The sequence below is a fragment of the Terrapene carolina genome, unplaced genomic scaffold (genome assembly GCF_002925995.2).
Source record: "Terrapene carolina triunguis isolate 2854851 unplaced genomic scaffold, T_m_triunguis-2.0 Scaffold30889, whole genome shotgun sequence".
Classification (NCBI taxonomy): domain Eukaryota; kingdom Metazoa; phylum Chordata; order Testudines; family Emydidae; genus Terrapene; species Terrapene triunguis.
Genome location: NW_020695240.1, coordinates 1 through 11943, shown reverse-complemented (window position 1 = coordinate 11943; position 11943 = coordinate 1). Strand labels below are relative to the sequence as shown.

At 57.4% G+C, this 11943-nt stretch overlaps 1 protein-coding gene across 1 annotated transcript in view; it reads left to right on the top strand.

Moving 5' to 3' along the window:
• Positions 1-6207, top strand: part of LOC113409196 (tubulointerstitial nephritis antigen-like) — a gene marked incomplete at its 3' end in the record, with an annotated part of 8224 nt that extends 2017 nt beyond the window's left edge. The window contains exons 2-3 of the mRNA XM_026662861.1: positions 2910-3235; positions 6144-6207. Of these exons, the coding sequence (XP_026518646.1) occupies positions 2932-3235; positions 6144-6207 (368 nt within the window). The remainder of the gene's footprint in view (positions 1-2909; positions 3236-6143) is intronic.
• Positions 6208-11943: the final 5736 nt, after the last annotated feature.

Below are 11943 nucleotides of genomic sequence, written 5' to 3'. Positions count from 1 at the left end.
GGTTAGGGCAAGAGGCTAGGCTGTAAGAGACCTGGGTTCAAGTCCCTGCTCTGCCACAGACCCCGTAGGTGTCCTTGGGCAAATCACTTAGTCGCTTTGTGCCTCAGTTTCCCCACTGCCCTGCCTCACAGGGAGTTGGGATAAATCCATTAAAGACTGTGAGGAGCTCAGAGACGAGAGTGATGGGGGCCAGCTAAGTCCCAGAGATGGCCAGGAATAAGCTGCTCTTAAACCAGATTCAGAACATCCCCCCCAGGGGCTCGCAGCCATGTAACTAAACCAGTGCCAATTCTTGTGTCGACGCCTGGGTTCATGCAGTTATAACTGGGTCACTGCGGGCAGGGGCTGCAATGGTGCAGCGATGCCCATGCAAAGCCCTAGTGTAGATGAGGTACTGCCGCGTGAAAAGAGGCTTGCGCTGGGCACGTCTCAGCCTTTACCCCAGTGCAGCAGCTGGAGACCTGTGTCTCCATCGCCCAGTCCCTTGTGCTGTCACTTCCAGCGGTGCGGAGTGAGCGTGAGATGCTGCCCCTCACGGGGGTGTCGATTCCCACCCACTCTGCACTAGGTGCTGTGCGTGGGAGGATCGGGCCCCGAGGTTACATTGGTGCAAAACGCCCCAGTGCAGGCAGGCTACCAGAGCAGGAGCGCTGGATGATTCCCGGGGAGAGGGGATTCCAGATGCAGGATTGGGCCCCTCCGGCCCCACATGATTGCCACACAGCGGACCAGACTCCCCCCGGCATTGGCATGTAGGGCCTGATTCTGCTCTGAGCCTGTGTCGCTGCAGAGGAGCGTGCGAGAAAGACTTGGTCCATGTACCGCAGGCCGGTGCATGATGGGGGTGGAGTCAGGGGAGGACATGCACAGCCGCATGCCCGGCAGCCCCCTCCCTTTAGAACTGAAACCCCCGAGTGCATTTGAGCTGCTGCATGGAGCTCACCAAGCTGCGATCAGACAGGGCCCCTCCCCGCCTCACCCTATATCCTGGTAACAGCAATGCTGAGGCAGTGTGTGCGGTGCAGACACACAGCCTGGCCCAGCCATGGAGTGCCTCATAGGCTGTGGCCCGCCATGCTGCTCCCACCCTCTTTCGGAGGCTGCCCTTGCCTGCTCGGCGCTGGAGACGAAGGCCGTGTTGGCTGCACTGGCATGTTCTTGCTTTCTTTCTCGAGTCTGAGGGGATTAAACAGGAACATGCTCCGATACGTTCCTGGCAGCTTCTCGCTGCCCGGGCTAGTCTGGGAGCAGCATTGCACCGCGGCTGACCTGATGCTGAAGGCAAAGCTGGTATCACCTCCTCATAAGCCAGGCCCTGTGCAATCATGGGATTTAATGAAGAATAAAGATCAGCTGCTTCTCCTGGTGGGGGAGCACTCAGGGGTCCCATTTTCCAGTTTCTCTCTGCAACCAGCAGGGCTAGAAACTTACTTAGTTTTTTAAACGGAAGCTGAGATTCTCGGGGAATCACCTGACTCCAGGAGCTGGGGCTTTAAGGTAAAATAGCAAAGATCCCGAGGCTTGCAACAGAATCAGGAGAGATGGCAACACTAGCAGCCAAAGCCTGGTCTTATATTAAGCGTGCACAGAGCTTACAGCTGGCTTCTGCTGTCTAAGCTGCTGGGAGCTTGGGGCCCAATTTTATCAAGCTCCCTGCTAGCCTGGGCTTTGATCCTACATAACCTGCAGCCTTGATCCTATCTAACCCGCTGGGAGCCCTCACCTTGGTTATCTGATGTGCAGGGAACCCAGGTATTTTGTACCTTTATCCTGGTAAAGATTTGGGAAGCAACAAACAGATCATTTCTCCCCACACCTTGCAAACAACCAGCACCCCAGCTCCCGCCTTTTCCCAGCCAGGTGTGATGCTATGTGACTGACAGCTGTCAATCTGCTTGGGAAGGGAACACCCCCGACTTGCATCTCCCTCTGGTCTCTTAGGGCCAGACCCTGAAAGGTATTTGGGCACTTAACTCCCAGATGGTGCCTAAATACCTTTGTGGCTCTGGGTGATAGCTCCCAAGCTCTGCATCAGTAGCTCTGATGAATCAACCACGTTCTGGGGTGGCTTCCATGGCAAGAAACACAAAAGGGAAAGGAATCTGTCCTCTGCCCACAGCACTTAGGACAGAGCCATTCATTAAATCTCCCCCTCTCCCTCTGGGCGATGCCCTTGCTCGTGAGTTTCCAGAGCAGAGTCCCTTTTGCTAGCTGGGTGACTGGCTGGTCGGTGTTTCACGCTGTCCTGCACAGGGGCGCAGAGGATGCATGGTGTCTCCTGCAGAGCTGTGCATGCAAGTCTGGCGAGGGATTATGGGGGATCGTTCCTGGAGAGTGGAACTAGCTGACAGCTCCCCTGGAGGGGAGATCGCTGCGTTAGCTCCCTTGTCCCCCCTACTCGTGCATCCACTGGGGCTAGCCGCACGTCGCATTTTATGAGGCTGCAGTGGGGCTTATCTGGAGAGCCTCTGCTGGCCACCTGAGTGGCTTCCCTAAAGGAGGACGTCTCATGGCGGCGCTGTGGCCCATGCCGTGCTGATGACCCAAAGCAAGCACTGGTGCAGGTGGCGGTGTGGCCTGGGTGTCCTCGGGCTGGTTGCATCTCATCCTCGGGCTGGGCAAAGCTGGGAAAGCTCCGTTCCAGGGTCTCCTGGCAGCCACCAATTCACTAGCCCCCATGGCAAGTCCCACTTGCCTGTGTTCGGAAGCCCTGCTGCCACGCACCTGCCAGTGGCCTGGGGCCCGAGGTGAGATCATGGCGACGCTAGTGTCCCTCAGGGTTCATGTCCCCCTCTGAGCTCTTAGCCCAGCCCTAGGAACGAGGCTGTGGGCCAGGAGGTGCCCGTGTCCACTCCGGACCCTGCCTTCCTCACGTCCCATCCTTCTCTCTCCCTGCCTGGCCCCTGCAGCTCCGGGGACGTCGGCCCAGAGATGAGGCTGCTGTGGACTCTCCCGACCCTCTGGCTGTTGGCAGCAGAGGATCTCTCTGCCCACGGGGCCCGGACCCGCAGAGAGCTGGCACCGGGCTTGCACGAGCGGGGGATCCGTGACGCCGGCGGCTCGTACTGTGAGAGGAGCGATGCCTGCTGCGCCGGCAGGGACGACGCCTGCACCGTGCCTTACCTGGATACCATCTGCTACTGCGACCTTTTCTGCAACCGCACTGTCTCCGACTGCTGCCCTGACTTCTGGGAGTACTGCCTGGGCATCCCACCCCCCGTGCCTGTGCACAAAGGTAGGTGGGGCAGACCCCCTCCAGCAGCTCGCTCTGGCCTGGCCCAGGGCCTCTGGGTATCCCCATGGGGTCAGCAGCAATGCAAGCACCATCCCTCACATCCACACAGCTCCCACCCATCCGCCTGCCCCAGAGCGACCCCCATAGCTCAGTCCCCAGGGCCTGTTCAGCGCTTGGCTTCTCCACCGAGGCTGCCAATGACAGACCAATCGTTCTGGTGGAGTTTGTGTAGGTCAAACTAGGCTGGGACCCACCCTCGCCACCCAGACATCTATCGAACGGGGATAACGTGTGGTCCCACCTGCTGCAGGAGTTGAACCTGCAATCTCAGTGTTTCCTGGCCCTTAATGACCCCCGCCCTTCTATTCTCCTGTGGAGTCAACAGCAATTCCACTCAACAGGGCCTCTGTTCCCTCTCCTGCCCACTTGGCTGCTGTCCAGCAGCCATCCCCCTGTCCCCATCCATAAGGGGATCACCCCAGGGTCAAACCCCCAGACACGGGGAGGCGTCTCCCTGCGCCCCCTGCTGGTCTGCTCGGCACCGGGCTGCCTTTGGAGCCTTCCCAGGGGACGTTGCCAGTCATCGGTCTCGGTCTCTCCCTTATCGCAGATCCTACTTAAGATGTGATCATTTCCTTGGCAGCTGCGAGAGCTCAGCCCAACAGCGGCTGGGAATGTGTGCACTTCACACGCGTCATAGCAGCTTTTCTCTGGCCCCGGGGTGCGGGGGGGGGGGGGGGGGGGGGGCTGCCAGCAGCCTTTCCTAGAGCTCTGCCCGCCTCTTGAGCGAAGAGTCGTAACCCCAGAGGTGCCAGGCGCTGGAAAACTCATGGGCCGGGAAGAGAGACCTCGGATTCTGGGCAAACCCAGTCCTGGCATAAGAGATGTAAATGCCACTGGAGACAATGGAGGTTTGGCTTCCTAATGCCCAGTCTGACTTTACCCTGGGGGGTAACTGAGAGCAGAATTTGGCCCAGTACATTCCAGTTCCATTTCTAGGAACATAGTCAGAGCCTCAGCTGGTGTAAATCAGTGTAAATGCACTGGCGCCCGGGTGACTTCCACCAGTGGAGAATCTGGCCCACATTAGTTATTGACCGTTCCTTAGCACCCTTCGTCTGAAGGCCCCGCAGCGCAGGACAGCTTGTGGGCTGTATTCTGTGCGCCGTTACGCCAGAGCAAATCCAGATAACGCCTTTGCCTTCAGCGGACTCACTCCAGAACATCGCCTGGTGCAACTGGACACAGAATCTGACCCTAGGTAGATAAATGGGTCCCTTTGCCCGGGGCTGAAATGTGGCAGCTATCGCCTAGCAACGCTGCCCGGCCAGCTGGGATGGGGGAGTGAACGAGACGATGGTGTCTGCTTTGACCCTGCCAGGGGAATTCCAGGATAAGGAGCTGGGCTGGAATTTGGCCAGTTCCATGCGTAACATCCCTACACTTGAAAATGGGACCTTTCATTGTCCGGTGCTCAGGGCCTTGCGTTGATGCTGCTGTCACTGAGATCAGAACCTGATCAGTCAAGATCATGGTCCTCAGAGCCGCGTATGTTTCACTGTCATGTTAACCCTGACATATCTTGCTGGGGAGACTGCATCCGCTGGGCTGCGTGTCCCTCCCTCTGATGCGTGTCACAAAACTCTTTCTAAGAAGCCATTGAGGAACCAGCCGGCGTATAAAGATGAATAAAGCTTTTGTAACTGGGGCCTTTATCGGAAATGTTTCCAATCCACAGGGACGTGGGCGAGTCTGTCGCATGATCTCACCCTGTGAACGCCGCTCTCTGGGAATGACTCCTGCCCTCCCCACCGCAGGGTCCCACGGTTGTGGCACAAACCACCAGGTGCTCTTTACTCCATCCCAATTAGGGGGCCGGTGTGCACCCTTTTTGGAGTCGCGGAGGGGTTGGCCCGAGAGGGCGCTCTGTGGCGGCCACGCTGGGACATGAGGGTCCCATGCTGGGAATGTGGGGAGCTGGCCCCTAAGCCAGGGGGCAGGTTCTGATCTGTTACGCCGGTGGGAATCAGGAACTGTTCTGGATTTACACCTGTGCAGCTGAGAGCAAAGCCCCCCCCCCCCCCCCCCCCGGTGACTGAGCTGTGTGGAGCAATGAGGAAAGCCTGGGCGCGTTTACATCAGAGGGTGCAGGGCATGAATCACACCTGGGACACGCTTCGCTTTTCTGGCACCGAACCCAAAACCGCACAAACAGCCTCCCCTGCACCACGAACCAATAAATCAGAGGGTGATAAGTCACCCCCACCCCCCCGTCTCCAATTGCACTTTGTCCAGCTGCCTTTGCACACCTCCTGGCTGGGAGCCAGCAAGGGGAGGAGTGAGTTAAAGGCCGGCAGGGCAGTTCAGTTCAGTTCCAGCAGCAGCTGCATAACTGCACAGCCTACTGGCCCCCGGGATAGTTGGAAGGACCCGGCTCCTCCTCCCATGAGTCAGAATTAAACCCTTTCATGTCCTGAGACGCAAGAGCTGTGCCCTCTGGTACAGCTCAGGTAGGCCTGGAAAACCTGTCTGAGATTGGCTGTGATACAGAGGGGTGCAGAATATTTCCAAGGCAGACCCCAAACCGTTCTAAATGGGCAGGGGGATTAGTTTGGACGGGTGGGCCAGGGGTTCGGGTGCTCACTTGGGATCAGTTCCCTGCTCTGCCACAGACTCCCTGTGTGACCCTGGGCGACTCACTTGGTCTCTTTGTGACCACGGCTCCTTATTCCGCGTGGGCTGGTGGTATGGCTTATGGTCTTGGTGCTGCTCCTTTGAAGTCAATGGAAAGATTCCCACAGACTGTATGGGGAGTTGCTTTGTGGTAGCAGTGATCTAACTAGTCTCACGTGTACCCCTGTAGAACAGTTCCTCACCGTGGTCTGTTCTTCACCTCTCTCCTGTCCAGGTTGTGATCGTGGTGGACACAAGTACCCAACCGGAGCCACCTACAGAGAAAACTGCAACCTCTGGTGAGTGCATTGGCTTCTGATCAGGGGTCTTGCTGACGCCAGGCGTTGCTAATTATTTCCCGAGCTGCTAATGAGCTGTTTGCCATCAGCTAAGTCAGATGACTCAGGTTTCTCTTTAAACCATTCAAAATGTATTTTTCCTTAGCGGAACCCCGTCCCCAAGATTTCCGCCTCGTCCCCTGCCAGAGAGATCTCACAAGGCTCCCAGTGTGCTCAGCGGGAGACCCATCGCTTGTAAAATGAGACTGCACAGAGCATCAGAAAAATGTGTTGTAGGGGCCATCTGCACTGGCAGGAGAGTGGGGCCAGAGGCATGACCTGTCACAGATTCCAGCGTTCTCTGATGCCAATCCACGGGGGTTTGGCTGGCGCTGAGATTTGGGTGCCAGTCTCCTTGGGAACTGCCAGCTTTTCCCTGGCCTGCAATGGAACGGCACGGGCTGCCCAGAATTTCCACGGCAGAGCCATAACGCAGCCGTGGGGTTTCTGGAAACTGGGCCTGCATGTTTAATGACCCACAGCGAATCCTTCGACTTGCCCAGTATTAAATTGGTGATGAAATCCCAGATTGGGTCAGTTTGGGGTTCATCACTGTTTCCTGCAGAGGTGTCACCAAGACCAAATTCTGCCCTGATAACCCCGCTGTGGCTTAGAAATGTAGGTCTGGAAGGGACCTCAAGAGGTGATCTAGTCAAACCCCCCAGGCTGCAGCCCCAGCACAGGCAATGGTTTGCCTCCCTTTATGAACGCTGGCTACGGTTGCATCACGAATGAACCTCCTTTCTCAGCGGCATGCTGAGAGCTGATTCCAGTCTTTACAGCCCTTTCCAAAGTATCTCTGGAATCCTAGAAATCGAGATGGGAAAGACAGATTGGGCTGTTATGCCTCTCCATGTGCAAAGAGCAAACAGATGATTTAGGTGTGAATGGGATTTATTTTAGATAAGGAGAACAACGGAGAACAAAAGAAGTCTCTATGGGTATGTCTACACTACGGGATTAATCCGAATTTAGATAATTCGAGTTTGGGAAACAGGTTGTATAAATTCGATTGTGCGCGGCCACACTAAGCACATTAATTCGGTTTTTAACCACATTAATTCGGTGGTGTGCGGCCACACTACCCCATTAATTTAACCACAGTAATTCAGTGGTGTGCGGCCACACTAACCCTAATTCGAATTAACAAAATCGATTTAGGCTCTACTCCGCTCGTCGAGGTGGAGTACAGAAATCGATTTTAAGTGCCCTTTAATTCGAATTAACTGGCTCTGTAGTGTGGACGGGTGAAGGGTTAATTCGGATTAACGCAGCTAAATCCGAATTAAAGTCGTAGTGTAGACCAGGCCTATGAGAGAGCGCAGTGTGTGCGCGCATGTGTCGCCTAACAGTCTGTACTGAACTGAGCACAAAATGGCTGCCCACCTCTACAGAGAGCAGGAGCCCTATAGATTTAAAGGTGCAGGATACAGAAAACGAAGGCATAAAAGCATCAGAGCTAAATACACCAATTGAGCCTTACTGTAGATCAGGGATATCCCTGCATGCTCATAATGGGCTGGATGCTTGTCTCAGTTACACTGGTGTGAATCCGGAGGGACTCCACTGATTTATACGGACGTTAGTGCAGCACCTTGTATCAGCTGGTAGGAAGCTCACCCGCGAGACCAGCACCTGTCTGAGACCATGCAGCCCAGCATTGAGTTGGGAGGATACAGAGTGTATGACAATCACAGCAGAGCATCTCTGGAAATCCCCCCCGCTCCCCAGCCACAATTTGCTGTCTCAGGAGCCAACTCTCGCTGGTGTTTTACCAGCAGGAATGCGGGGGTGGGATGCACTCAGTGTTGAAGCAAACTCTTCCCTGACCAGTTCCCAAGCTCCTGGGGCCGCAGGGGTCAGACCCTGCCCAGGGCGGGGGATTCAATAAGGGCTCAACATTCCCAAGATTAACCAGCCGCCTTTCCTGCAGAAGGGGAAGTGTCTTCCAGCAGGGCTGGGCCTTTGGGGGCTGAACGCTCCTCCTGCCAAAATATTCCCAGTCCTGACCCCACGTCGGACTTAATAAGCAATTCCCCTTTCAGCTCTTACTCCAGATGCATCTGCATCTTGTGTGACCCCCAGCTACTCCCACTCAGTTATCTCTCCCCTGTCCTACTAGACCCCCCAGGCAGATCCAGCCCTGCATTCGCCCAGAGTTAGAGGCCATTAGGTCTCTCTCCAGCCATAAGGAGCCCCCTGCGGCTCCCCCTCCCAGCCTCCAGCACAGCAGCATGCTAGGGCAGATAGGAAGGGCCACTGGTGACCTGGTATGGTTGCCGTAAGGGGCTGCTCTAACTTACACAAGGGGCCGCTCCAGCCCCCAGAGCGGCCTAGAGGCTAGGAGGTAGAGGTGGTGTGAACGTCTGTGAAACCTCTGTTTACTTCCTGCCACGGGACTACTGGGCACCTTACACACGACCCCTCCTCCCCCCCATTTTTAACAGGGCCTGCTCTGCTCCTTGATTTAGTTCCTGAGAGCGATGCAGTGTCTGCACCCGGAGCAGTTCCCCGGGCTGGGATCCACCCTGTGGATTGCAGCGGGGCGAGATCCTCTCCCCAGGGGTTAATAACAAGATGCTCCAGCAGCCCGGGCACCACTGTGTGTGCGGAGACCAAACAGCAAGGAGGGGGGAGCGAAGGGCTTGGAAAGCATCTGGGAGGCCGTGGAATTTGAACTCTGGCTTTTTCCATTGCCTCATGGGCACAAGGCAGCGGCGCGATCGCCAGGCAGAGGGGAGGGAAGATCCCCCGGGGTTATAACACACACAAGGAATGTTGGGCCTGAGAGAGGAGCCTGCGACCCCTGGCCCCAGGGGAGGCTATCATGGTTGTTCCTGTTTCGGGTGAGCCCTTTCCACCCTGAACAGTGATGTGCTTCCCTCCCAGCTGGGCTGTGGGCCCACCTAGACCCACGTGGACTGTCGGGACGTGGCTGGGGCGTTCGGCGGGAGTGGGGTGGGAAGGGTTAATTGGATGTGACTGTCTTGCTTTTCTATCGTCCCATCCGTGCAAGGATCTGAAATCGCTTAATAAAAGGGTCATCAGTGAAGTGATCCCCTCCTCCCCAGAGTCTTATCTCCATTTCAGGCAGGAAACTGAGGCTCCGGGAGGGCAGCTTGCACAGCACGTCAGTGTCGGAGCCAGGAATGGAACCCCGGAGTCCTGGCTGCTGCTCTCAGTGCTAGCGAGTGCAGCGGAGCAGCCAGTTGCTGATGAGCTGGGGTGGGGCGAATTCATGTACCCCAGGACCAGGGGAGAGGAGCGGCCCGGGGCGTGGGCAGTCACATTCCGCCCTGTGCCCCTGTCGCCCGGCACAGATGCTGCCACCCTGCCGGCAGCCCTTCCGGGAGCAGAAATGCTTCTCAGCCCTCACAGCTCTGCTGCCTGGGGCCTCGGGGCAGGGAGGGGCGTCTCCTGCGATCCCTGGGGGGGGGTGGCCGGTTACTCTTCAAACCGCTGATGGTTTCTAGCAGGTTATAAAGTGTCCCCTCCCTCCGCCTGGTTGCTGAGAGCTCCATTGAGCCGGGGGGCAGGATGAGGGGCACACAGCTCTCCATTGGTTCTGGGCAGCTGGCTGTGGGGAGGCAGGGGGGATATCTCCTCTCCCCCACCCCGGCTGTGTTCCCACTCTCTCTCCTCTGTGGGGTGGCGGCGAGGATGTCGCTATCCACACCCCAGTGGAACACCTGCCTCCATCTGCCCAGCGGCGCCTGCCCAGACTGGCCAGGCAGCCCCGTGCACCCAGCGGCGGGAGCCTGGCAGCAGGGTTGCAGGGGCACCGGACATCCAATGCCCCCCAGAGGGGCAGTCGTCCCCTGCTGGGAGGAAGGCAGGCGAGATCTCCCACTCAGCGTCCCGGGGAGGGAAGGGTTACGGCTGGGCCCGGGTCTGCCGGCTCAGCTCTGTCTATCCTCGGAGAGTCCTGCCGGCAGCTCCTTCGCCTTAAAAGGAAGCGCAGCCTCTCTGGGCTGGAAAAGGAGCAAAAAACCAGCAGGGCTCTTGGAGAAAATACCGAGCATTGCTTGGAGCTTGGTTAATGCTGGAGAAGGCTTGTGTGAGCTCCCCGTGGGCGCCAGGGGACTGGAGGTGCTGGAATGGTGTGTGTGTGTGTGGGGGGGGGAGATGGATTTCATTTGGTGCCTATGGGAGTGAGGGAGCTCAGGGGCCTGCTTCATGCTCCCCACCCCCCAGCTCTCCACAGCTCTGCTGCTGCACCCTGATCCAGAGCTGCAGCCCCCCCCAGCCCCGCGGATCCCCTGCCGCGTGGGGCACAGGACACTTGCTGGGCTGAACTAGAGTCAGCGGTGGCTGCTCTGTAACTTGGAGTCTTGCAGTCAAATCTGAGGGTTTCAGTGACTCAGCCAGAGGCGCTGGGCCTGCTGTAGGAGCCGGTGGGCGACTCGGTTCTGCAGCCTGTGCCGTGCAGGAGGTCAGAGATGATCAGGATGGTTCCTTCGGGCCTGAAACTCTCTGAGCAGGGCCTGATCTTCCTTTCCTCCCCAGCTCTTCTAATGCATCCCAGGCCTGGTCTCCACAGAGACGTGATATCAGGGTGACTATGTCAGGGAGGGGTGTGAAAAACCCACACCCTGGAGCTCCGTAGATGCAGCCAGGGCGGCGGAAGAATGGTGCCTTTGATGGGGAAGGCGGGATGGAGAAACCCCTTCTGTCGCTGCCGTCTGCGCCGCGGGGATACAGCGTTATGTCGCTGCCGAACCCGTAATGCAGACATGGGCTGGCTAGGTTTCCCCGAAGGTTTAGTACAGACTCTCTCATGTTCCCTGGTTTTAACACGGGCTGCTGAACTAATGGAAAGGCAGCAATAGCTGCTCTGAACCTTCCCCCAGCTCCAGAGTTTGTTGATGTTTGCAAAAGCCTGGCTAACTTTCAGCCTCATTAGTTTTCATCCCATGCTCCTTTGCCCTTCCAAGCTCCAGCAGGGACCAGCAGGGGAACAGGTCACAGTCTCATGCCAAGGACTGATTTCAAGGGCTTTCTGGCTCAGTTTCGCAGACACACGTGGCTCCAAAGGTGCAGAGAAGTGAGTTTAGTTTCTTCTCTGAAGGCAGCATCCAACCCTTTAAGTGCTGGCAGGGCTAGCTCTATGTTTTTGCCGCCCCAAGCAGCGCGCCGAATTGCCGCCGTGGACGGCGGGGGCTGTCCATGTGCCGTTAGGGCAGCACGCGCGTTTCCGCGGCGGCGGCAATTCGGTGGCAGCTTCTGTCTTCAGCCGGAAGACAGAAGCCGCTGAATTGCTGTCGCGGGCAGCTGAACCTGCTTGGAATGCTGGTGCCTGGAGCTGGCCCTGAGTGCTGGCTTGCAAACGGAGCAGAGCGTAGGCAGATGGGCTGCTGGGGGTGGGTTGTGGGAAGGCACAGGAGCTGAGGCCGATAGCTGAATCACAACTCTGGAGCAACAATGGATGCAGCTTCCCTCAAGATCCAGTATTGGCTGCCACCTGGGGTAGCTCCCCCAACTTGTGCCATGGGCAATGCGTGGCTGAGGTGGCTTTGGGTGCAGCTGGGGAGCGAGTGAGAGGGAACGACTGGTCCCGGCCTCACACGACGGATCTCTAGCTTAGGCAGACACGTAGCGGTTCCGTCCCGCGCCATTGGCAAGGCCTTGTCCCACAGTTCCCCAGCTGGACCTGCTTCCCTGGCTGACCCTTCCCTTATCTCCTTCTCTTCCCAGCAC